Source organism: Labeo rohita, chromosome 17 (genome assembly GCF_022985175.1).
Source record: "Labeo rohita strain BAU-BD-2019 chromosome 17, IGBB_LRoh.1.0, whole genome shotgun sequence".
Lineage (NCBI taxonomy): Eukaryota > Metazoa > Chordata > Actinopteri > Cypriniformes > Cyprinidae > Labeo > Labeo rohita.
In genome coordinates, this window is record NC_066885.1 from 4,022,780 (window position 1) to 4,050,769 (window position 27,990).

The 27,990-nt window shown below is 31.6% G+C and overlaps 1 protein-coding gene across 1 annotated transcript; it reads right to left on the reverse strand.

Moving 5' to 3' along the window:
• Window positions 1-359: 359 nt before the first annotated feature.
• Window positions 360-27,630, reverse strand: ephx2 (epoxide hydrolase 2, cytoplasmic). Its single transcript, XM_051133594.1, has 20 exons — window positions 27,468-27,630; window positions 27,162-27,302; window positions 26,982-27,066; window positions 26,711-26,867; window positions 25,986-26,176; window positions 25,762-25,884; window positions 25,548-25,616; window positions 25,352-25,447; window positions 23,780-23,858; window positions 21,257-21,291; window positions 21,141-21,167; window positions 17,035-17,120; window positions 16,778-16,889; window positions 15,259-15,333; window positions 13,000-13,036; window positions 12,652-12,754; window positions 9,460-9,529; window positions 8,976-9,056; window positions 7,050-7,108; window positions 360-902 (listed from the first exon to the last, which is right to left on the reverse strand). The coding sequence occupies exons 2-20, from the start codon at window positions 27,257-27,259 to the stop codon at window positions 818-820; spliced, it is 1,668 nt and encodes a 555-aa protein (XP_050989551.1). The 5' UTR covers window positions 27,260-27,302; window positions 27,468-27,630; the 3' UTR covers window positions 360-817.
• Window positions 27,631-27,990: the final 360 nt, after the last annotated feature.

The following is a 27,990-nucleotide window of genomic DNA, read 5'->3' on the forward strand; positions in this document are numbered from 1 at the left end:
TGTTCCTTCAGAAATCATTCTAATATGTTGATTTGCTGCTTATGAAACATGATTGTTATTATTAGTTGAAAACAGTTGCACAGTGTGGTAATTTTTATTTTTTTTCGGGATGCTTTGATGAATATAAGTTTCAAAAGAACAGCATTTATTTGAAATAGAAACCTTTTGCAACATTATAAATTTCAGTCTTCATGTTCACTTTTGATGCATTTAATGCATTTTATTTTTTTTTTATGCAAAATTCTTTCTGACCCATTATTACTAAAATATAGTGATAGCAGATAACGTGTACAGAAATTGTCAAATTAATTTATTGGCTGATGTCGCTAATCAATTAAGAGTAACTGTTCTGGCCAATATTGGTCACAAATATTAATATTTTATTGATTATTCTTGTACAAAGCAGTACTGACTGGTTTATGATAATGCAAAGGATTATTTATTGGTTTTTATTTTGCAAAGCAAAGCTGTTAATAAAAACAATTCATGATAAATGTGATTTGCATCACTATTATGTTAAAAAGGCAGTGGCTTTTTACAAGTGCAAACAGTAACAGATGCTGCTCACAGGAAATGTAAACAGAAATGATTGTATAAAAGGTGGAATATATGAGCAAGTTATTTGAGCTATTTGCACAGTGTAAATAAACATTGCCGGTTCTTCATCATTGTGGTGCATTACAAAACACTTCATATGAAAAGTACAAACTCCACTCACATGACAGTGGACTATAATTATGCAATCACAAGCTGGGATATTAGTGCACTTTAGCTGGCCATTCGTTAACCCACGGGTAGTTAAATGAAGATCATGCTCTCATAACTTGGGATGAACAGGGATAGAGGCCTTCTGGTGTGCTTCCTTCAGCCAGGAGATGAGGATTTTATTGAGTTCTGCAGGCCTGAAGACAGAAGAGGAAAAAGAGATCTGATCATGTCATATAACCTCAAATGACTGTGGCATTAAAATAATTAGTGATGCTTTCTAGTACTATTGACTCATGATGAGGGTTAAAGCCTACTGGATCATATTGAAAGCATAATATGAGTAAGGCCTCTAAATAATCAACATGATTAAAACTCAATCTACTACATGCTTTCTGTTTGACTGTCTGATTGATAGTTTAATTTTTTTCACGATAAAAGGCCATTTTAGTGCAATCGTACAACTTCATCTTCAGCAAAAGTTCATGTGTCTTTTTGCTGTGGAGATTTTTTTTTTTTACATATTTTATAAAGAATAACATTTTTATTGTCAGAAAAATTTTGAGAGATTTTTACTGCAGTCCATTTACTGGACTGAAGGAACTTCAGTATTACTTTAGTATCATTATAAACTATTTGATCAAAAATACAGAAAAAAAAAAACTAATTTTGTGAAATATTATTGCAATTTAAAAATCCATTTTTCTGTTTTAATGTACTTTAAAAGGTAATTTATTCCTGTGAAGCAAAGCTGAATTTTTTGATAAATTAAAAACAAAATAGAAAACATTTTTTATTCAAAATAGATTTTTTTGTTACAATATACACTACTATTTAAACATTTGAGGTCAGTAAATTATTATTTTTTTTTTTTTTTTTTAAAGAAATTAATACTTTTATTCAGCAAGGTTGAGTTAAATGGATAAAAAGTGATAGCAAAGACTTACATTGTTAGAAAACTTTCTATTTTGAATAAATGCTGTTCTTTTTATCATTTTAATCAAGAAAAACGTAACATTAAGCTGATAATAAATCAGCATATTAGAATGATTTCTGAAGGATCATGTGACACTGAAGACTGGAGTAATGGCTGATGAGAATTCAGTGTTGCGTCACAGAAATAAGTTATATTTTAAAGTATATTAAAATAGGAAACCAATACTGGAAATTGCAATAATATTTCACAATATTACTGTTTTTTCTGTATTTCTGATCAAACAAATACAGCCTTGATAAGCATAAGAGCCTACATTAAAAACGTTAAAAATCGTACTGATACCAAACTTTGAATAGCAGTGTACTTTACTAGTTTTTGTTAATTTTTTTCACTTAGAATTTATTTTTGTAATTTTTATTCTCTTTTAATGTCTATATTGTTTTAAGTTTTAGTTTTTAGTTTTAGTTTAAGTACTTAAATTTTAAAATAAATGAAAATGATTTTTTTTAATTTAACATTTAACATTTATTTTATTTTAATTAATGATTTTTTATTATTTTAGATTTAATTAATAATAACCCTGATTTAGGTTGACTTAATTACTATTAATATTTTATTATTATTATTTTATTATAATATATTTTATGTATTTATTTTTATTTTGGATTTTATTTAATTGATTAATAAATTTACTTGTTTATTAATTATTATTATTATTATTTAATCATGTTTGATTGCATTACATCCTATGTTTTGATCAAACTAAGCATTTCCCCCAGTAAAAATAGTGTTCCAGGGGTAAAATACACATTGTTTTGCATGGTTCCCCTGGTAAAATTAGCATTCCAGGGGCTAAATATCACATTATTGGGGTCGCTAAAATCGGTAGACATAAAAAACAACCCTGCGGTAACAGTGTTAAAGTAGCCCAATTTCGCGGGAAAACCTAGACTTGCCAACACTGATTGACAGATATAAAGTTACAACTGATATTTATATTGTTTTATGTAAGTATCTGCTATATAAAGTTTGTTTTCATTGATAAATACAAGCTATCAAAAGCTATTCATCATAGAATATTAGCATCTGCATCTAATTGCTTATTGTTTCTTAGTTTCAACATCTGAATAAAACTGTTTTTTACATCCATATTCTCATTACATCATATTATATGAGCCATAAAAGCCTCATGTATAAAATATTTTGACTATAGGATCAATAAACAGTTCAAATAAAAAAAAAATTGATTTTTCTGAATATTATTGTATATGTCAGGCTTTACAGAGTTAGTAAAGCTACTCATGATTTGAGGAATAATTCATATCTGCAGGATTAGGACATATTTAGCTTTAATACTTCACAGTTTGATTTTTCAAAAAAAAAAAAATAAATAAAACAGTGTTTGGTTTTGCTATTTAAATCTCAACATATTTAACAAAGCTCAGTAAACACATTTTCAAACGAAAGATAGCCACCACAAACCAGCTTCTCAAGAGAAAAAACACTCTGACCCATGTGTATAAAAATCCTTCTCACTTAACAGGGTGTCATTGTCTTACGGGGTCACGGGGTCACGTCACATGGCCTGTTTTGGAAAATGAAGCAAGGCGTTTTCTGACAGGTTCAGAATGTCAGCGTTCATCTATTGATTACTGAAGTTCAGCGGAGGGTGGAGAGGGTGACAGAGGTGGACGGGTCAAGAGACGTTAAAATAATTTACGGCTGCAGGGGTTGCGTTATCGAGCTCTCGGGTCAGTGCGGAGAGGACGGTTAAATCACACACTGCTCTGATAGCAGGACGGCTAATTAGAGAACATTAACCACACGACAAGGACATTACCATAAAACCACTGTCATACAGATGAGCTTTGAGAAGATAGACAAAATCATTTAATGAAGTATTTCTGTCATGTTTTCCAGCACAAACATCTAAGGTGAATTCAGGAAACACTGACATAAATGACATGAATTTGTAAGTCTTGTTGTCAGAAAAATTTAGCAAAATGAAGTGAATTTAAGGTTAAAACAAGAAAAATCTACCAGTGGGGTAAGAAAAATAATTGTTTTCCTTTGGAATAAGTTTATTTTTTAAAGGACATATGCAAAAATAAATAAATTAGATAGACAGATAGATAGATAGATAGATAGACAGACAGACAGACAGATAGATAGACAGATTATTATAATTTTTTGTATTTATTTATTTGATTTGATTTTAGAAAGATCATTAAAAAGTGAGAATCAAATCTATAAAAAAATCAATAATATAAATATATAAAAAAATGTAAAAGAATCACACACACACATATATGAAATAAAATGTGTTTTTTTGTTGTTTATTGTTTTTAGCTAATGTTACTTTTATATCTCAATTAATGAATGTTTTATTTTTTAATGTATTATTATTTTTTTTATGATTTTAGCTTTAGTTAAGGATACCAAAACCCTGACTTCAATTATCCATACACAATTATTATTTTTATTTTAGAAAATCATTCAAAAGTGAGAATCAAATATATCAAAAATCTATTATATAAATATCAATAAAAATCTAAAATTATATATATATATATATATATATATATATATATATATATGAAATAAAATGTTTAATTTTTATGTTTTACTTAATATTTATTGTATATTTCAATTTCATTTCTTTTTTCTTTTTTTTTTTTTGCAGCTTTAGTTAAAGGACAAGTCTACTTCCAGAGCAATAATTTACAGATAATGTACTCACCCCCTTGTCATCCAAGATGTTCATGTCTTTCTTTCTTCAGTCGAAAAAAAATAATGTTTTTTTGAGGAAAACATTTCAGGATTTTTCTCCATATAATGGACTGATATGGTGCCCCGAGTTTGAACTTCCAAAATGCAGTTTAAATGCGGCTTCAAACGATCACAAATGCGGTTGTAAATGATCCCAGTCTTATCTAACGAAACGATCAGTTATATGCATAAAAACAATACAATTTATATACTTTTTAATATCATCGCTGCAGAAGTACCGACGTAGTCTTTGCAAAGTGAACATGCAAAGAAGAAAGAAAGACATAACCATCTTGGATGACAAGAGGGTGAGTACATTATCTGTAAATTGTTTTTCTGGAAGTGGACTTCTCCTTTTTTTCCTCCACTTTAAAGGGTATGTAAAGTACATTTCACCCTTCAACCAACAACTGTGGGTCATTTTTAGCAAGTCAGTTTCGCAAAAACCAAGTTAATTTTGCCATATGCACATGAAAAGGGCTGTGGACAGTTGTTAACGACTGTAGTTCACGACTGTAGTTCCTGGAAATGGGCAAATGTTTAAAAACTTAATGCTAATCTTCCTCTACTGAAGTCTCTTATCATATAAACCAACAGTATAATATGCAACCTCATTTCTTTCTGTTGATTATTGGGTGAAATGTGACCTGGATGCTTTCTTCATCCTGCTTTATGAGATAAGATTTGAAGTGTTTTTGGGTTTGTATCTTTTAAATGACATATAAGAGGGATGTTTTTCCTCTATATGGTGGTTTAACCTTGAGGTGAGCTGGATCTTTCCATCAGTGTCACATTGCTGTTATTTATGTGATTGACTGGTTGACCGAGCTGATGGTGTTGTACAATCACCGCCCTGACCCCGTTCAATGATGGAAACCCTGGATCTGAGCAATCCTTCATTTAAAACTGAATGTCTACAGCAGTACTGATGGTAAACACTCTCCTCTGTTAAAAAAATGCTGAATGGTAACACATGCTACTACACTAAAAGGCTTATAAATGGCAATGAACAATAGTCTTCCAGAAAATAATAGTCTGTCGAGTCGACTGTTTTGACACAAGCATCCTCAACATGCTTTCAACACGATGCAATTTGCTGTTGATTGTATATTTCAAAGATTTTAACATGCCAAAAACATGTCTGGGTCATATTTCAGCCAAATAAAAAAAGGTATATGCAAACAAATAAACTGACAAATAAATAAACATAATAAATTGTATATTACGTTTCTTGCATGAGGAAAATCAAGCCTGTTTTAGGTCCATGATGATTTGTTTTGTAACAACAGTATTTTTAGTATTATTAAGATGCTAGTTTTTGTTCAAATGTTTTATAAATATTAAAAAAAAAAATATATATATATATATATATATATTAGGGCTGTCAGATGCACATCCAGCATAAGTTAGTGTTTACATAATATATGTGTGTACTGTGTATATTTGTTATGTATTTATAATTACACACACATTCATGCATATAAAGATATTTATGTATATATATTTACATTTATATATAATTTTGAATAATCGTGATTAATCGTTTGACAGCCCTAATAAAAAAAAGTAATATGTTTTTTAACATTTTTTTAAATTATATATATATATATATATATATATTAATTATTATTATTATTATTATTATTTTAAAAAATGTTAAAAAACATATTACTTTTTTTTTGGAGAGAGTTTTCATGAGAATCTCCTGGTATTTGCTGTTTAAGTACAATGAAAATGAAAGTATTTACTGATATAAGCTTTTGCTCTGAAAGTCAGGAGAGTCAGGACAAATAATGATGGCAAGAAGAAGGATGCACACGTTTCAGAAAATATAAAACTCAAACATGCATTGTAGGCCATATCTTATGCAATCTAAGAGCAGCTAATCCAGCTAACCTAACCTGACATTGTATTAACCTATTTTATTCGATCAATTATTACACTCCCCATATAACAACAGTCCACTAAAGTACAAAAGGTCAGACAGTCCGTCAATTATTTTTGTTCTCCAATTTTCCCGGAAACCAAGTATTCCTGATACCTTGCTGACATTTAAACAGCACCATGTAATTTTAGAGCCATTCAGACATGTAACTTGTCGCTCTATGAGTTTTGATTAAGTTTAATGTCAGTATATCTGTAATGAATCATTCTTATTATGCAGTACAATTTCATGTCCCCATCATGGATAAAATAAAGTCAATTTATGAAAGCGCAAATCATATTAGATTCTCAAGTATCACAATTAGGGGTGAAGATGTAATAATTTCACTATTTTGGTTTAAGCTGTGATATTTTTAAGATGTGATATTTTAAAAATAAACTTCTAAAATGGTGTTTTATTAAGATTATTATATACATCTTTTTCTTTCTTAAAATAAATTGGTAATATTGTTAAACTGGTAAACAATTCATTTTGTTTCCTGTGTTCTTAATATCACTTTCCACATGTTAGTCTTGTGTAAAAACAAACAAAAAGCCAGTTCTTCAAAGACATCATCCTCTGTAAGTGGCATAATGTTTTCAGTGGAAAAACAGTTGCACAAACATCAGTTTCCAGTGAATCTAATGACAGCATCTCTGTAAGTGGCATCATTTTTCGGAGGAAATACAAACATCGGTTTCCAGGAAATCTTACCTTTCCATCTGAGTCCAGTGTCCACACTCCTCAATGTGGCCTCTGGTGAGGTTGGGGATCTTCAGACAGAAACATACAAGACATCAGGTCAGCTTACATGAACAATTCTACTGTACGACACTAATAATTTGTGAGGATGCTTATTTCCGCCAGAGAATGAAATAAAAAAGTGACTGTTACTCGTATATTCCAATTCTGAAATTCAAAAATTTGAATTTTGAGATATAAACTTAGAATTCTGAGGGGGGGAATCTAAATCGTGAGTCAGAATTCTGTCTTTTTTCTCACAATTCAAAGTTTGAATTTTTATTGCAATTTTGAGGAAAAAACGTCAGAATTGCAAGATATTAAACTTAGAATTTTCACTTTTTTTCCTCATAATTCCAAGACGATTTTTATCAGAACTTAGACATGCTTTCAACATTATGCAATCTGCTGCTGAATGTCTTTCATCCAAATAAAAATGCTTAATGTATAAATAAATAAACAAATAAGTACGTATATATCTAAAACAAAATTGTATATTACCTTACTTGCATTTTAGGTCCATGATGATTTGTTTTGCGAAAATAATGTCACAACAGTGTTTTAGTATCATTAAGATAATATTACAGCTTTTGTTAATATTTTTAATTATATATATATATATATATATATATATTTTTTTTTTTTTCATTTTAATTAAATTTCTAGTAATTCTGTTGAATGTTTTTGTTAGTTTTACTAATTTTGTCTATATATAATTTAATTTAATTATATATTATAATTTAATTAATTTTAATTAAATACAGAAACTAAATTTAATTTAATTTAAAAAGAAAATTTAATTAAATTCTTTTTATTTTAAGTTATTTTAGTAGATCAAGTTAACTAAATAAAAATTCAGAATTTAGAATTGCAAGATATAAACTAAGAATTCTAACTTTTTCCTCTCAATTCCAAGTTTATATCTCATTTATATCATTTTGACTATTTTTATCAGAGCTGAGAAACGGAAACATGCTTTCAACATGATGCAATTTGCTGCTGATTGTATATTTCAAATATTTTAACATGCCAAAAACATGTCTGGGTCATATTTCAGCCAAATAAAAGGGGGTATGCATAAAGTATAAATAAATAAACAAAAACGTATATATCTAAAACAAAACTGTATATTACGTTTCTTGCATGAAGAAAATTAAGCCTATTTTAGGTCCATGATGATTTGTTTTGTGAAAATAATGTCACAACAGTAAATATTTTTAACTAATATATATATATTTTTATTTTCATTTTAATTGAAGTTCTAGTTATTTTGTTATAGTAATGTTTTTGTCATTTTTAAATATGTCTACATATATTTTCATTAATTTTAATTAAACAAAAAAAATTAATAACATTTAATTTAATTTGAAAGAAATTTAAATGAATTTCTGGTTTATTTTAGTTATTTTAGTACATGAAGGTAACTGAATAAAAATTAAAAATGTTGAATTCAGAATTGCAAGATATAAACTTTTTTCCCTCATAGTTTGAAGTTTATACACACATTTATATCATTCTGACTATTTTTTTATCAGAACTGAGATACAGAAACTCACTGTTCTGACTTTTTACTCACAACTGCAAGTTTATATTTCACAATACTAACTCTTCTTCTCAGAATTACGAGATACAGAATTGTGAGACGTAAACTTGGAATTGTACAAAAGAAAGATTTCTGAGTTTGTCTTACAAATTTGACTTTTCTGAACAATTGCTCTCAAAATTGTAAGAATTTGTGAGATAAAAAAAGCGCTTTTTAGTTTTATTCCATGCTGTAAATAAGCTTCCATAAATCTGAGTCTGAGGACATGAACAACTCTAAATCTTAATTATGGTAATTACAACACGACGTGAATGCAGCATTAACATAACAGAAGAATAATAAAGTCGCTGTCTCACCAGGTTCTCCATGCCTGTGGCAAAAGCTGGCAGAAGAACAGGGTCCTTTCCTGCGGTCACCATTAAAGCTGGCATCATGATCTGTGATGACAGAAGCACTTTAATTCATTTACTTTTTTTTAACAAGTTTTGACAGTCCTAAGGAACTGACTTAAAAAAATGCAACAGTTTCATAAGATAATCACAATGTTATTTTAATATCAACTTTGATTGCATTTGCAGCATCAATCAATTAATATGCATCGGTATTTGTGTTTAAATGCAACTGATTTTAAAGAAGAACCAGTCTAATAAGGATTTATGAGTGATGCAGCCAGAGTTTAAGCACTTCAGCTCGTCATGGAGAAGCGGATGTTGGGGCAAAGGGAACAGGCGCCATCTGCTCGCTCAGGATGCATATTTCTGGATTTGCTGGAATAACGAGCACTGGGGTATTTCTGACAGTGATGGTGTCAGAGAGCAGGAGCGCGGTGAGGACACTTACCTTGCCCCTCGGCCTGGAACACATCCAACGCCAGTTCTTCTCCCCATTACGGTACCAGTTCAGAGGACCCCTGAGACAAAACCAGACCCTCAGTGACAACATGTCACCTATGTCACGTGCATGAGCATGCATTCATTATCAGTGCCTCACGTTTAAAGGCTTAGCTCACAAACATTCAGTCATTTCAAACCCACATGATTTCCTTTATTCACTGGAAGAATATACCACAAAAATAGTGCTATTTATTATTATTCTTTTTCTGAGACTACATTTCTGACTCTAACTTGAGTTTTAACCCTATAAACTCCAAACTCAGCCCAGCTCTTCAGACCGATCTGACCGCGTGTGCTATATCTTTTCTAACTAATCAGACTTATGGTTTTCCTAAAACCGGAAATATCCCATACTTACATTGGCCAGAATCCAGAATCCCTTGAGACTAACTCAAGCTTCCCTTCTATGTACTATTTCTAATCCATTTAAACTCATTTAATCTATCTATCATTAGCCAAGCCTAGCAACTAAAATCATGCTAATAGCTTGCTAATCATGTTAGAAACATGCCAGCAACATGCTAGTAACTTGCTAACCATGCTAAACAACACGCTAATCATGCAAGACACGTGCTAGTAACTTATTGGCAATATGTTTGTAACTTGCTAATCATGTTAGAAACATGCTAATAACTCGTTAATCATGCTAGAAACATGCTGGCAACATGCTAATCATGCTAGACACGTGCTTGTAACTTGCTAATCATGTTAGAAACATGCTAGTAACTTGCTACTCACTCTAGAAACATGCTAGCAACATGTTAATCATGCTAGACACGGCTAGTAACTTATTGGCAATATGCTTGTAACTTGCTAATCATGTTAAAACATATTAGTACTTTGCTAATCATCTTGAAACATGCTTGTGACATGCTAACCATGTTATAAACAATGCTAGTAACATGTTAGTAACTGGTTAATCGTGCTAGAAATATGCTAATCATGCTAAAACATAACAACATGCTAGAAACAATATGCAATATGCTAGTAACTTGCTAATTATGTTAGAAACATGCTAGTAACTTGCTACTCACTGTAGAACCATGCTAATAACTCGTTAATCATGCTAGAAACATGCGAGCAACATGCTAATCATGCTAGACACATGCTAGTAACTTGCTACTCATGCTAGACACGTGCTAGTATCTTATTGGCAATATGCTTGTAACTTGCTAATCATGTTAGAAACATGCTAGTAACTTGCTACTCACTGTAGAAACATGCTGATAACTCGTTAATCATGCTAGAAACATGTGAGCAACATGCTAATCATGCTAGACACGTGCTAGTAACTTGCTAATCATGTTAGAAACATGCCAGCAACATGCTAGTAAATTGCTAACCATGCTAGAAACATGGTAGTAACTTGCTAATCATGTTAAAACATCCTAGTACTTTGCTGATCATTCTAGAAAAATGCTTGCAACATGCTAACCATTTTATAAACAATGCTAGTAACATGTTAGTAACTTGTTAATCATGCTAGAAACATACTTGTAACTTGCTAATGAAACATGCTAATCATGTTAAAACATGATAACAACATGCTAGAAACTTGCTAGCAATATGCTAGTAACTTGCTAATTATGTTAGAAACATGATAGCAACATGCCAGTATCTTGCTAATCATACTAGAAACATGCTAACTACATGCTAATCATGTTAGAAACACGCTAGTAACTTGCTACTCACTCTAAAAACATGCTAATAACTCGTTAATCATGCTAGAAACATGCTAGCAACATGCTAATCATGCTAGACACGTGCTAGTAACTTGCTAATCATGTTAGAAACATGCCAGCAACATGCTAGTAACTTGCTAACCATGCTAGAAACATGGTAGTAACTTGTTAATCATGTTAAAACATCCTAGTACTTTGCTGATCATTCTAGAAACATGCTTGCAACATGCTAACCATGTTATAAACAATGCTAGTAACATGTTAGTAACTTGTTAATCATGCTAGAAACATACTTGTAACTTGCTAATGAAACATGCTAATCATGTTAAAATATGATACCAACATGCTAGAAACTTGCTAGCAATATGCTAGTAATTTGCTACTCACTCTAGAAACATGCTGGTAACTTGCTAATCATGTTGGAAACATGTTAGTAATTTGGTAGTCATTTTAGAAACATGCTAACTACATGTTAGAACCAGGCTAGCAACATGTTAGTAACTTGCTAATCATGCTAGAAACGTGTTAACAGCATGGTAGTAACTTGCTAATCATGTGTAAAACATGCTAGTAACTTGCTAACCATGCTAAAACATGCTAGTAATTTGGTAATCATTTTAGAAACATGCTAGCGACATGCTAATCATGTTATAAACAGTGCTGGCAACATGGTAGTAACTTGTTAATCATGCTAGAAACATGTTAATCATGCTAAAACATGATAACAACATGTTAATCATGCTATTAACTTGCTAAACATGCTAACTTCATGCTAGTAACTTGCTAGTCATGTTAAAAACATGTTAACTACATGTTAATCATGCTAACAACATGCTAGTAACTTGCTAATCATGCTATAAACATGCTAACTACATGCCAACTAAGTCATGTTAACAACATACTAATCATGCTAACAACACGTTAGTAACATACATGCTAAACATGTTAATAACTTGCTAATCATGTTAGAAACATGTTAACTATATGTTTATCATGCAAACAACATGCTAGTAATTTGCTAATCATGCTAGCAACATGATAGTAACTTGCTAATCATGCTAAAACATGATAACAACACGCTAGTAACTTGCTTATCATGTTAGAAACATGCTAACTACACGTTAATCATGCTAACAACATGCTATCTATCTACCTATCTGACAGACTGTTTTGCCTTTAAATCATCCAAGCTTTAACCTTTAAAAATACATTAAATTTCAATCTATATCAAACTGAAAACCATCAAACTTTTAAAACTTACGATCTTCTCAAACTTTTTCAAACTTTCTGGTCAGATTTGTCCTGATGAACTTTTTTATCTAGTTACTTATAAAATATTTAAATAAAATTGCTGTGTGTGAGAAAATCTCATCTGCCCTTCCACATAAACACATCACATTTTGCACAGGAAGACACATAAATATGATGCACATTTTGGACCCATTTGTTTAGTGTACCTGAAGCCGTTCTTTGTATACTGCTGAACATAGTACTTCAGCGCAGTCTCGCTCAGAATAGAACTGCGGGGCGGATCATCGGGCGACCCCACAAGCAATCCACCTGATCAACAAAAAAGACAAAGAAAACAAAACGGTAAGGCCAGTGTAGTCGTGCAGCCTTATGAAGCTCAGTGCTCGAACAGTTTGTACCATTCTTCTCGAGTATGACTCAAATCAAACATGCATTCATTTCTCAATACAAAAACACTGAACTAAATCAGAAGCAATATGATGCTAATGATGCTGCCAATAATTCTCCATTGTTCATCAAATAATTAAAATGCATAGTTTCATGTACTTTCTTACCTCTCTGGCAGACTCCAGCAGTGCTAGGGAATGACTTCTGCAGAGAATAGATGAGATGTTTTAGGTGGTTGCCAGTAATATTTTAGTATTATTTACATATGATTATAAGCATTTATTAATATTTTGAATTAGCTTTTGTTTTTATATTTTAATTTTTCAGAAATTATCCCTAATGATGACTAACTGAAATAAATAAAATGAAAAATAAAAATATAAAAACAAAAGCTCATTCAAAATTTTAATAAATACTATAATTTTAGTTTTAGTATTTATTAATATTATTTGGCATTTTAAATGACCTTTTTTATATTTTCAGTTTTTATTTTAATTGTAATCATTTCATGTAGATTTATGTTTTTCTCTTTATATTTAATTTTTATTTCAGTTTTAGTTTTTTTATTATTATATTATTTAATATTTTGAATTAGCTTATATTTTTACATTTTTTAAGTAATTTTATGTATTTTTATTTTTTATTCATTTCTAATTAATTTTTATTTCATTTTTAGTTTTACTAAAAAAAAATTGTACTTTAACTTAAAAATGAAACAGAAAAGCTGTCTTGGCAACTAACTGAAATAGCTTTAGTATTTATTAATATTATTTGATATTTCAAATTACTTTTATAATATTTTTACATTTGTTTTTTATATTTCTGTTCATATTTAATTTTATTTCAGGTTTAGTTTTTTATTATATTATTTAATATTTTGAATTTGCTTATAGATTTAAATTTTACATTTTTTACGTTTTAGTAATTTTATGTATTTTATTTTTATTTTTGTTATTTTTAATTATTTTTTATTTCTGTTGTAGCTTTAGTAGTTTTAATACTTTAACTTAAAAATTAAATAGAAATGTTGCTTTGGCAACTAACAGAAATAATAAAAAAAGAAAAGCTAATTCAAAATATTAAAAAAAATACTACAATTTTAGTTTTAGTATTTATTAATATTATTCTGAATTAGCTTTTTTAGTTTTTATTTAGTTTTTATTTTTATTTTAGTAATTTTATATAAATTTCTGTTTTTTATATTTCTGTTTATCTTTAAATTTTATTTCAGTTTTAGTTTTATTAATTTTAGTAATTCACCTTAACCTAAAATTTGAAATTTTGCTTTGGCAACTAACTGAAACAAAAAAAAAGTTTTTGAAGCATAAATCATCTAATATTTCTGATTTATTTCAATAACAAAAATGACGTTGCTAATGTATTCTGACTGTTTTTAGCACATTACTATGTGATTTCTATTGTGTTTCTCTTTAATAATCTGGTTATTAAATATAGCTCAGGTCAGAATTTTTCATACAGTCCTTCCTTTGTAATAAGAGACTACGTCTTTTCCTTTTTAAAAGGTGCTGCTACTTATAATTATACCTAAAAAAATGTGCAACTGGTTGAGGAAATCTGTGCTATTACTTTTCTAAGCGATCAGACTTACAATTTTCACCTGGTGGACCATAAAATGGTCCAAAAATCCCAGATTTACATATAAAGAAACCATATCACAGAGTCTAAATGGCATTGATACTTGTGAATGCAATTAGTCACTTGTGTCTCCCTCCTCTTTAGTGATTTCCTGGTTTTATCGGTGGGACGTAAAGCAGCAGAAGGGGATTGTGTCTAGAGATCCCCGTCTGCCCCGACACCACGGCCTACGCACTCATTAGGATGCAGCGTGTGGCTACCTGAGGCTGAGCGATGGCCAGCCTGCCGCTTGTGATTCATTAGTCCGGGATCAGAGTCCCGGATGGGAGCCCTTTAAGTGGCCCTCATTATGATGCCGGGTCATTCAGCACCGACCGCACGCTTCGCCTCTTTGATCTCCATCAGCGCTGGCTTTTTGATGCCGGCGATAAGCAATGTAAACATTGAAGTGACACAAATAACCGTGTCACTTCAGATGAAGGGAGAATTTTACTTATGCACAAAGATCGTGCTCAGTCAAGATGTTTGGTAGTCCAACATGAATGATAATTTTTTGAATTACTTTTTAAAGTACATGCATGATTATGATCTTGAGAAAATCTTTGTCATCTATTAACATCATTAATACTCACAAGTGACCAGTAGCCCCTTTTAAAGATCATTTACCACATTAAAAATAACACTGACACAAAGCCTACTACTATGGGTTTTTTTTTCCTTTCTGAGCTTGATAGACATGGTCAATATGGACGGACACTGTATAAAAAAGCTTTACATCTAACGCCAATGATATTCATTTAATACATGTAAAATTTAATTTAGAAACTTACAGCGTCACTACTTGGAATGAACATCAGTTTGAAGGTTCGCTCAAGGTTTTTCTCCAGTTCAGCCTCTGCGACTCCCTGATATAAGAGATAAAAAAGCACAAATAAATATAAAGGTCCATTAGGATAATGTAATTTATTATAATATAAAATAACACAATGTAATATAATATAATAGTTCATTAACTTTTTTATATATACAGTATGTGTGTGTGTGTGTGTGTGTGTGTGTGTGTAGGATTATAATTGTTGATGTTAATATTATTATTATTATATTAGTAATATTAACAGATTTTAATAATGTTCAAGTAAATAATGAAATTAACATTAATTTTTCATTGTTGATTCATGTTGAAACGTTAAACATAACCATATTGTAAAGAGTTATTAATATATATAATTTAATATTAAAAAATATACAATATAAATATATACTAAAATATGATCTGAAACAATATTATACTATAATTATATATTATGATAAATTTATAATTATAATATATAAAATTAATAATTATATGAAAGTTGTAATGATTTAATCTTTTTTAAAGAATTCTCTTCTTCTCACCAAGCCTGCATTATATTTAATATTGTGAAATATTTTTAAATATATATTTTTGAATATATTTTAAATGTAATTTATTCCTGTGATCAAAGTTAAATATTCAGTATCAAGTAAATGATAAAAATACTACAATTTTAGTTTTAGTATTTATTAATATTATTTGATATTTTGAATGAGCTTTTCAGTTTTTTATATTTTCAGCTTTTATTTTAATTTAGTAATTTTATATAAAGTCATGTTTTTAGTTTAAAGTTACATAAAGTTTTAGTTTTAGTCATTTTAGTAATTCATCTTAAACTAAAATTTTAAATTTTGCTTTGGCAACTAATTGAAAAGTTTTTGAAGTTTAAGTCATCTAATATTTCTAATTTACTTCAATTAACAAAAATGCTAAGGTATGATGACTGTTTTTAGCACATCATTGATTATTATTGTTTGAGCATCAAATAAATTAGATAAATCAATACTTTTATTTAGCAAGGATGCTTAATATTGATCGAAAGTGATGATAAAGACATTTATAACATTATAAAATATACATATTTCAGAAAAAAATGCTGTTCTTCTAAACTTTCTATTCATCAAAGAAACCTGAAAAAATTCTACTCAGCTGTTTTCAACATAATAATTATAATAAAGGTTTTTTGAGCAGCAAGTCAGAATATTAGAATGATTTCTGAAAGATCATGTGACTGGAGTAATGATGCAAAAAATTCAGCTTTGAAATCACAGAATAAATAAATTACATTTTAAAATATATTCAAATAAAGAGTTATTTTAAATAGTACAAATATTTAAAAAATTTTACTGGTTTTGCTGTACTTTGGATCAAATAAATGCAGGCTTGGTGAGCAGAAGAGACTTCTCTAAAAACAATTAAAATCTTACTGTTCAAAACCTTTTGACTGGTAGTGTGTACATATATATATAAGAAATGCAGCATTGATAATCACTCACAGGCTTCTGGAAATAGATCTGGTAATCAAAGATCGGTATGGCTTTGAGTTTCTCCACTGGATTTGTTTTTGGATCCACAGGAAAAAGGGGTGTGTTGAGAGACGCCACGGCCCTGCATGTCAAAACAAACCAATTAGCATGGGAAGCAAAAGTGTGCATTTCTGTCCACTGTGCATAACAGAAAATAAAATAAACCAACACTCATAACACTCTTGTCTTGAATCATTTTGTTAATGACTCTTACTGAAATGCAATACCTCACTCTCTCAGGATGAAACTGCGCCATGTTCCACACCAGAGAACCGCCCCAATCGTGACCCACCAGAGTCACCTGAGGGATGCCCTGCAGAGCAGAAAGACAAAAACATAAACTCATCTATGCAATAATGAACACGCTACAAGTGGGTGCATTTCAAAAGGAACTGATATGAGGAATCATATTTCAGTCCAAAATCTAAGAAAACTATGAAATTATACATACTATTTTAGGATTAATTAATTTTTTTGTAATAATCTACCTTTATGATTATTTCAAATTAACCTCTTATTTTCAATTATTTTTTCCTTCCAAGTACAAATTGCTAAAGGTAAAAAACAAACAAACAAACCAAAGTTCAAAACTACAACATTTTTTACACCGCAATATTTGCATGTATTTTCATGATTATTTTCAATTAAGCTTTTAATTTAACTCATTGAAATGAGGGCAAAAACCTAAATAAATAAACTTGAGGAAATAAATAAATAAATAAATACATTTGCTGAAGGTGATAAATAAACAAACAAACCCAGGTCCACAACAACTACATTGATGAAAATTTAAAAAAGTAAAATAATAATAAATAAACAAATAAATTTGCTAAAGGTGATAAATAAACAAACAAACCCAGGTCCACAACAACTACATTAATGAAAATTAAAAATAAATAAATAAATACATTTGCTGAAGGTGATAAATAAATAAACAAACAAACCCAGGTCCACAACAACTACATTAATAAAAAAAAAAAAAAAAAAAAAAAAAAAATAGTAATAATAATAATAATAATAATAAATAAATAAATTAGCTGAAGGTGATAAATAAACAAACAAACCCAGGTCCACAACAACTACATTAATGAAAATTAAAAATAAATAAATAAAAATACACTTGCTAAAGGTGATAAATAAACAAACAAACACAGGTTATTAATGAATAAATAAATAAATTATACATAAATAAATAAATAAATAAATAAATATTTATAATTCACATCATTTTGAAACCAAGTCAGGACAGCAAAATGGTTCTAAATAAGCAGTGCCGGGCCAGTTTCTGTTTGTCTCAATCCCATACAGAGTCTAAAAATCGCAGATCACTTCCCCTAGCACAATGATTTGTGTTTCTCTTTGCCTTATTTACATGATTAGACCACCAACTGTAGTAGGTAATTAAAGGATAATGACCTCTTTCACAGCACTGTGATGGCCAGCCGCCCATTTTGTTATACTGCCTTATGGGAAATAAACTTAGTGTCACACACCATTCTCATACACGTCACCTTGTCAAAATCTTAATTCTGATTGGTTGACAAACATTGCAAATTGTTTTAATTTGTACAATATATGAGCAAAAGCATATAATTTTGTCCCCAACTCTGTTTAATCTTTACTTGGATGATCTATCTGAACGCTTGAATGCTTGTAAAACTGTGTGTATGATCGGGAATATTTTAGTGAATCATATTATGTATGCAGATGATCTTCTTGTGTTCAGTCCTAGTAGTGCTGGGCTTCAACAGCTTTTGATTAGGATTTGCGGAACTAAGAAGGATAAAAGTATACATTTTCCAGTTTTTAAGTTGTCCAGATCAAGTCTTACTGTATGTGCGAAAGTAAAATACCTTGGACAATTTATCACTGAGCGCATGACAGATGATGAGGACACTGAAAGGCAACGGCGCATGATGTATACACAGGCAAATATACTTTTACGTAAGTTTAGTTTCTGTTCAAATGAGGCGAAGAGAATTTTACTAAGGAGACCCAGATGGCATAGTGCAAGTGAAATGTTTGTGAATGCACTTTTAAAGCACTGCTACAAAATCTTATGTATAGATTTATCTGCCGGCTTAATGCTTTTAACAATGAGTTATTGTGGGTCTATCAAATATAAGGGTTTGTATTATACAGTATCAGTCAAAGCTGTGGAGACATTGGTATTGCTCTATTTTGTCTTTATTGTGTGTGATAGATGTTATGGGTTGTATATGTTTTCCTGCTATCTTTTAAATTTGGACCTTGAGTCTGTAATAAAAGTTTGACTGATTGACTTTATAATAAGTTATTGCTTGCTAATATCTTCTACTCTTCTGGAAAGACTTTTCAATAAATGTTGACCATGAATACAGGGATTTGTCCCATTTAGACACATACAGTAATGGGCTTTGTGCTTTTGCACCGTTATTAACCACCGTTATTTTACTATTATTTTTATACTATGAAAGTATATAATATTTTAAATGTGCTTTTTTTTGTTCTTAGTTTTTATTATTATTAATTTTGTCATGGGCTTTTGAAATTTTTAAGTATCACTCTTAATTTTTAATATATATATATATTTTATTTTAGTTACAGTTTTAGTTTATTTATTTATAGTTAGTAATTAGTAACTATTTTTTATTCAATTTTTCATCAAATATTTATATTTTCTGATTTATTTCAATTAAAAAAATGTTTTTAATTGCTTTAGTCTTAGTCTTAGGATAATAACCATGCAACAGACCGAGTAAATAATTTCTACGTGACCCTTCTTTTTTCTGCACTGAGGCATTATCTAAAAAAACATGCACTGTGTCACAGCACTTACATACTGTTGATCTTTTATTTGTTCGATTGCTTCTATTGTCCTCATTTGTAAGTTGCTTTGAATAAAAGCATCAGCTAAATGATAAATGCAAATGTAATGTAAATATAAAATATAAACGTTGTGGAATAGAAAAAACAGAAAGCAAACACAATTATCTAGAATACAATTGCATGCTGTAGCATTAAGAAGGGGGCATTCGCATACTACTGTATGTAGTGCACTTCCAGGTTTGTCGACTGCATTCAGTAGTACAGTTCTTCCTCAATCATGCACAACAAAGCTTTTCAAAGAGCTGTATGCTCTACCACAACAAAAGAAGACAAAACAGCATTGGTCAAGCACACTTGATGACCAACTATTTCATTTCTTTCCACACAAACAATTTGCACAGCTGCACAAAAGCTGAATTAGAGCAACTTTGCTGCCAAAATACTCTAATAATAGTTAACCTTACACGTAGCATAACCTTTCATATTTACAGTCAAGAGTCATAAAGCATGATCTTTTCAAAGTCCATGGCCACCTCAAGACAAATGGGACCAAAGACACTGATGAATGCACTTCATGAGGCCTACAGGATGAAATCTCACTGCTTGACAAAGAACATGTTGAAAGAGACATCCTGTGAAGCTAAAGGATGCTCATCTAGTCTGGTCAAGACTGGTCACATTCAAAAAATTCATGTGATATTCCTTCACATTATACAGAGCAAAACCAGTTCCTGTTTGTTTGGTTGTTTTCTCTGCAGCAAAACACATGCATATAGTTGCGGACAAATGCATTTAGTGGTTGCACCACGTTTGTGTTTTATTCCACTAACCAAATGCAAATTATATGTTATCTGCACTGCAGAATCTGCTTGTCTAAATGTAGACAAACTAAAAACGGTTGAACACACCTTTAAAAATGGCGCCTCATCCGTTTGAGGTCTTGGACTCTCAGTTGTGTGATGCTTTTAATAAACTCGGAGGCTAATGTGCAAAAACGACCCTAACACTTGCATCTACACATTCACCCAAGCTGAAGTACTTATCTGAATCACAACACAGACAACATTTTTATCATACAATCATACAGTATGTCCTGACAGCCTGAAAAAAGAGCACTGTATTCATATGAAATGCCTTGAAAAAAGGGGAACTGCTCTCTGAGCTTTTTTTTTTTTACAGCATTTAGCTTCAGTACAGTGTATCAGTTCAACCCACAATCCTATTTTGAGATGTGCTAAAGAGCAGAGAGAGATCAGTTGTCTGATAATGAACGACACTGGAAATGTATGAAAAATGTCTCTACATTCAGACAAGACTAAACCTGATTAATACAGCCGTCTGGGCCTTTATTTATGAAACAAACCTACGACAGAAAATTGGGCATCTGGTCGTTTCTATGCAAAACTTGGAATTGATTAGGGGTGTAAGAAAATATAAACGCACGTGTATCATGATATTTTGTATATTTGATATTTTCAGTAATCCTGTAGTTATATACATGTTTGAAAGTAAAAACTGTACATACCATTTTATCCAAAAATGTCACCAGATCCTAAAAGGCCAAGAGTGAAAGATTAAATTATTAATTTGGACAACATAACATCAGTTTTGCTATAAATTTACATGGGTTCGTTTACTTACCAGCATGATTTGTTCTTGAGAATACTCCTCAATGTCTGCATAAACAGATGGGAATAAAACAGAGCTTATTCTATCTTCTGTATCTTTTTATATGGCAATAATAACAAGATGTTTCATTTTATATACAGATATCAATGCACTTATCAAAATAACAAGTCAAATGTGTTTTTAATTGTTCAAATAATCCATGTTCAAAAATGTTCAAAAAATTCATTTACTGTCTTTAATAACTTCCCTAGTGAAAAATAAATACACTAAAATGTATTTAAAATACATTTATTTCATGCTAAGTACACTACAAATACATTTACATATTATGTATTTTATAAAACTTTTAGTGTACTAAACCGGTATATTTAAAGTCTGCCAAATAGCATGTTTGCATTTTCTTCTGAGACCGGTCTTAATTGTAACCTTGAAATCAAGATTAAGCTTAAAATAATGTCTTTAGAATCATTCATACATGTTAAAATCATCTGAGAATTGAACAAATAGTTGTAATTTGGCTCAGAGGAAGAAAGGAATTATGTCTTTGTGGCGGATTAAAGGATAATACAAGAATTCAATAATAAAGAGTTGTCAAAAGCAAAAATGCTACAAAATGCATCATATTTTGTGAGAAAGCACGATATGCTAAAAGAAAACAAGCACTAATTTTGAAGTCAGCACTCCAATATTTATAAGAAACAAGTACTGGCTTTCATTCATGCAGCAAATTTGATTCAGGGTGGTTTAATAATAACAATAAACCATAGTTGTAAACTTTAATTAACAGGTATTATATATTCTAGCATAAGGACATTTAATAAATTGCCTAATTAAAATGCTTTATATGAAAAATGGCCTTAATATTTGTATTGCATTGTAATTATTTTATAAAAGCAATAGGGCTTTAAATAAATATATTCAAAACACAGCACAGCCTGTCGTACCGCTTTGTTCAAAACATGCACTGTCACTCCACGCTCAGTTCTTTATGTAAACTTCAAATCCCATCAGAGAAGTGACCTGACGCACATGCTAAAGAGAAGCACTTCTCATTTTCATTCTCAGCATGATGCCGCAGCGATCACAGGGGAACTGGAGTGCTAGAATCCCTCCGGGCATTTATTTCAGTTACCTGGAAACTCATGCTGCTTTTAAAGCTAAAGCATGACATTTGAGCAAGTAGCGCACACACACACGCGTATAAAACAAACTCTGAGCAGCAGTTTTCAGGATCTCTCACTTACGCATTGACTTTGGTATAATTCACAGATTTAATGGCTATCGAATGTTGTTGCAAACAAAGTCAAAGCATCCTGTGCTGCAAACTTACCAATAGTAACGATAGTTACTGCTGGTCATCTTAAAAACCATAGCTGACGTCAAAGAAAAAAAACAAGCTGTTTTCAAAACGTATAAATGTTGCAAAAACAAAAAGTAACCTCTTATACATAACTGCTTATGTTTAAAAGGCAAATCAATTTCCAGCCGGAATTGCTTATTTATTGTATCTCGAGCGTCCTTGATCACAGGATGCAATTAAAAAAAAACACTTTACCCTGACAACTTCCTGGGAAAGACTATGCATTTTTAATTAACAGTGAGCAAAAATGAAGTATCCAACTAAAAAACAACCTGTGCTGTGCGCTGATTCTCTAGATTGCAATTAGTAGTTGTCATAGGTTAAGAATCTTATGAAACACAACAAAGAGCTTTTAATATGTTTCACTTTTTGTTTAGTTTTTTTTAACTCTGTGTTTAACACTGCAATGAAAGAGCACTAATATTACTTTTAACAAGTGCAGTGTTAAATGTCACACTGAAACAGAAGAAGACATATCTTTTCTGCCATATTGTGACGTAGACAAACGCAATAAATGCATTCATCATTTGTTGATCATGATATGCTGCCGTTGAACCTAAAAGTGGAGGTAGATGAACGCAAGCTTGCAGGGGTGAGTTATAAGGCTAAATGATTTGGAGAAGTCCTGCATGCATCACTAGAAACATAGGCACAGATGAATTATTCACAACAAGATCTAGTGTGCATAGATAGAGTGAAAAATAGCTGGTGTGAATTAGAGAGAGAGAATGCATTAACACTAAGGTCACTGAATAAGTGACGCCTTCTTGTGCTTTCACAACAATGCAAAAGCCAAAACCTTCACCCTCTCTGTTTCTCTCTGTTGGAATGAGCTGCCAGCCTCCACCCGAACTGCTGAAACAATCTTTCACGAAGTAGCTGAAGACCACTTTCGCAAGCACTTAACCACCCCGCATTACTAAACCAATGCATATACATAGTCACAAAAAATTCTCCTTGTCTCTAGCTTGCTTCCTCATCTAATTATCAAACAATGGCAATGTGTATATTATAACACATACTGTGAAAGTTATCTCCTTGATAAAGCGCTTTTGTTCCTCTTTGTTTTTGTTCCTCTTTAATTAATCACTGGATAATGTGAATGTAAATATAACGTGAAAGAAATGGGAAGAAAAAACTAAGCATGAAACATACTGTTTAGAATTATAACTGACCTGGTGGAGCAGTGGAGTCACCGTAGCCTTTCATGTCAAGAGCCAGAACCCTGAATCCAGCATCGGCCAAAGCAGGAATCTGAGAAATAATAAACAAAGTTAACAGCTGAAGTACAGTTGAGGTCAAAAGTTTACATACACCTAGCAGAATCTGTTGTTAAGATATTTCACATAAAAGATGTTTAAATATAGTCCACAAAGAAAATTTATAAAAATGACCCCGTTCAAAAGTTTATGTTTAAGTTTATGATCCACAGTTGTTTTTTTTGTTTGGTCATCAGCATTTTTGTGTACTGGAACCCTTTCAAACAATGACTGTATGATTTTGAGATCCATCTTTTCATGCTGAGGACAACTGATGGACTTATCTGCAAAAATGTACACATCTTCATTCTGTTCAAAAGTTTTCACCCCCAGTTCTTAATGCATCGTTTTTCCTTCTGGAGCACCAGTGAGCGTTTGAACCTTCTGTAATAGTTGCATCCCTCAGTTGTCTCATAATCATAGTCATTATTGGAAAGGGTTCAAATACACAAAAAATGATGAAAAACCTAATAATTAGTGGGACCTGAAAAAAAAAACACAGCTGTGGATCATTAAGGTAACAACACAGTATTAAGAATCAAGCGTATGCAAACTTTTGAGCGGGGTCATTTTTATAAATTCAACTATTATTTTCTCTTGTGGGCTATATGTAAACATCTTTAATGTGAATTATCTTATTCAGGTCAGTACTAAATAAAAATAAATAGCATGCATTTTGTATGAGCCTTCTTATTTTGGTACAATAATTAACATTTTGCAGATTCTGCAAGATGTAAGTAAACTTTCGACCTCAACTGTATATGTGAGTGGCGCTTGTGTTTTAAGTGGTTGCCAGCACATTGCTACACAGTTGCAAGGATGTTAGGTGATTTAAATTCCAAGTATGAGAAATAATAATAAGGAGCACTGATATGTCTCAACAAGTAATTTAGAATTGTTAAAGAACTCTAGCATTACACTATGGAATCTTTTTAAATATCCAAGGTTCTCAAGTCGTCACAGTTGGGTAAACTTCAACAGTGGTAAATGGAATCTACAACAATTATTTTTTTCAACAGCAACAGAAAAAGAAAAAACATTTCTATGACTTTCCAAAAGAGGAAAAAGCACTAGTCAGAAGAGAAAAAGAAGCTGAAAAAGATATTTGCCTTCACTCCCTTAACCGCTGTGTTTTTGAAATTTACTTCCAAGGTAATAAAACAGAGTACAGAGTTATACATATACATTCAATCTTTTAAAAATGAAAACACAAAAGAGGTTGCAAGATTGCATAATATAACTGATTACGTCAACAAAGTCTGTGAAAAGGGTTCGTTTTTACTTTCATTATCCATTATTCAATTCCCCTTGAGGCGTATTCAGAGGTATAATAGTAAAAGCTCATGAATCACTGCTTTTGGTGTTTAAGCCAGACACTTGTGGGTTACCAGCCCTGATCTTTACCGACTGAGCTATGACAGACGCGCAATAATCTCACTACCTTCAAAGGCCTATATTTCAGTTGCATCAGTTAAAAGGGTTCTTCACCTGATACCTCCAGGAATACCAACTCTCTGGGAAGCCATGGCACAGGAGAACAGGCGGTCCGTCTCCTACTTCTACATAGTGGATCCTCACGCCAGGCTGAAAAACATAGGAACACCCTTCTCGTGACCTTTTCTATCAATAACACACTGCCAGTGAACTTTAGCATAAATAAAACAGAGATAAGCATAAGCAATACCTTAATATTCACATGTCCATGAGAGACATTTTCAGGATCACAAGAAGGTGGCTGAAGATCACCAGTGACCTGTTAACAGTTTTCCATTAAAACCATTAAATGACGAATGTCACACAGGGAATTCAATTTAAGGTTTTTCACTGGAAACTATAAGATGATTCTTTTTAACTTTCAAAAATGATTTTTACAGTGATTTAAGGTCAGAATTTCTTACCTCTATTCCTGTAAGCTTCTGGATTTCCTTTAGAGCCTCAGTGATGTCCTTGACTTGAACAGCCGTCATTCCCAAACCTTCAGCTGCTTTGACACTTTCTTCATCCACATCCAGCCAGACCGCCTTAAACAAGTCAATTATAAGAGCATTTGGTAAACTAGCAGCTTTTGAATCTGCTGTCAATTTCCAATTGGAGACTTTCTGAAATGATTTACTGCACTTACTTCTTGAGGTTTAACTGCAAGCTTCTCGAGGGCATTGGTAAAGATGTCTGGCTCTGGGATTCTAACACCAGCATAGCAAGATCGCACAACCAGGTCGAAACGGCTCTCCAAAACGGAGAGAATCCTAGCGACGCCGTCTCTCTGATCAGTGTCGTCCACCCAGATATTAGCCAGGACACAGGTAGCAATCCCTTAAGGAAAATTTCACCCAAAAATTTAGTCATGAGTTTATTTCTTCATCTGAAAAAATGTAGAGAATAGTAGCATTGCATCACTTGTCCACCAGTGGATCCTTTGCAGTGAATGGGTGCTGTCAAAACTAGAGTCCAAACAGCTGATTAAAACATCACAATAATTCACAAGAAAACTCCAGTCCATCAATTAACATCTTGAGAAGCCAAAAGCTGTGTGTTTGTAAGAAACAAATCCAATTTCACAGTTTTCTCCAGTGAAAAATATGCAACGTGCACAGATCAAGCACTGTTTACACCATTTCACAGCTGTTTGGACTCATTTTGACGGCCCCCATTCACTGCATTCCAACTTTTTTCAGATGAAGAAACATGCTAATCTACATCTGGGATAGCCTGAGGGTGTGTAAAGTTCTGGCTAACTTACATTTTTGGATGCACTATTTCTTTAAGAGATAAATAAAAAAATCCTTTGAAGAAAAAGATAAAAGATCCATTTAAAACAGCTCAAGATGCAATGCAAAAACAACATACCGTGACGACGGAGGACAGCTGCAGCATCAAGAACTGGCTTGTTGAATTCTGCCTGCCCAATGTCACTGAAAAGCTTCTGAGCTGAGAATTGGGCAGATAAAGACAGACCCTGATCGGCTGCTGCCTTCTGACACTCGGCTTCAAATTCAGGAATCATCTGATATGTGAAAACAATAATGCGTCAGGAAATATTTTTGTTGCACTAAAGCAGACTGCCTGCATAGTGTCATGCCATATGCATCAATGCATTTCATGAATGAGTGAAAATGACCTGAGTCACCGTGACTTTTCCTTTTTCCAAACGATACAGTGCATTCTCACTGCCAAGTTTTGCAGTCACACTCTTTATGAAACCCCTAGACCAACATAAAATAAATAAATAATACATGCATATATTTTTTTATTAAATATATTTAATAAATAGACAAACAAACAAATAAAAGTCACATACCTTGAAATACCAGTAGTTTCTTCAAACTTCTGAAATGCCTGGGTAAGATGGGGTGTAACAACACCACCCCACAAACTAAACAGCACTGCCTTCTTCATTGGAAATTAGTTTTATTTTCTTTTATTCAGAAATAATACGTTTCTGGTAAAAAAAATAAAATAATTAAAAACAGATCAGAAAACATTATTACACAACGTACTGTGCCACTTCTGAAAGAACAAAAGCACAAAGTTTACTGTACAAAGTTCACCGTACAAAGCATTGCGCAATGCCATGAAGTTTAGTTCGCTTAAGTTTTATGTTTACCTGATGTACGGATTCTAATGTCTGGACGCAGGGAGATCGCCACAGTTACTGCAGTATAGTCTACAACTTGTAAACTAATGCTGTACGAACTGCCACTGCCAGAGTTTATCTACCCAGCCCTTAACGGCCCCTGGCGTACATACAACAACTACGAGCTCTACTATGGTAGAGTAATAGCTAATGAATATTAATCGCGTTGCCGTCACGTTGGCCAAATACTCGTACCTGATTGGGTGAAAACCAGCAGACAGGAGGAATGCGCGATAATCAGTTGGCGCGTGTACAAGATCCTAGACGCTCTAGGAAGGTTGCCAAGCAACTTCAACAGGAACTATTTAATATTCATAAGCCATACTACAGTAGTTTAAAGACATCAAAAGCAAAACAAAAAATCGAAAACTTTGTCAAACGTTTGTAATCACTAACTATTTAATACAAAATGCTTTATTATTTTACATGCATTATTATAAAAAGAAATGTATTATGTAATGCATAAAACATTATTTAATAAGCTAATAATTAA

Coding starts and splice junctions, on each gene's coding strand:
- ephx2 (XM_051133594.1), bottom strand. CDS start 27,259: ATGAAGAAGGCAGTGCTGTTTAGTTTGTGGGGTGGTGTTGTTACACCC. Junction 26,868..26,981: donor GAAAAGTCACGGTGACTCAG/GTCATTTTCACT, acceptor TTCACATATCAG/ATGATTCCTGAATTTGAAGC. Junction 25,448..25,547: donor ATGGACATGTGAATATTAAG/GTATTGCTTATG, acceptor TATGTTTTTCAG/CCTGGCGTGAGGATCCACTA.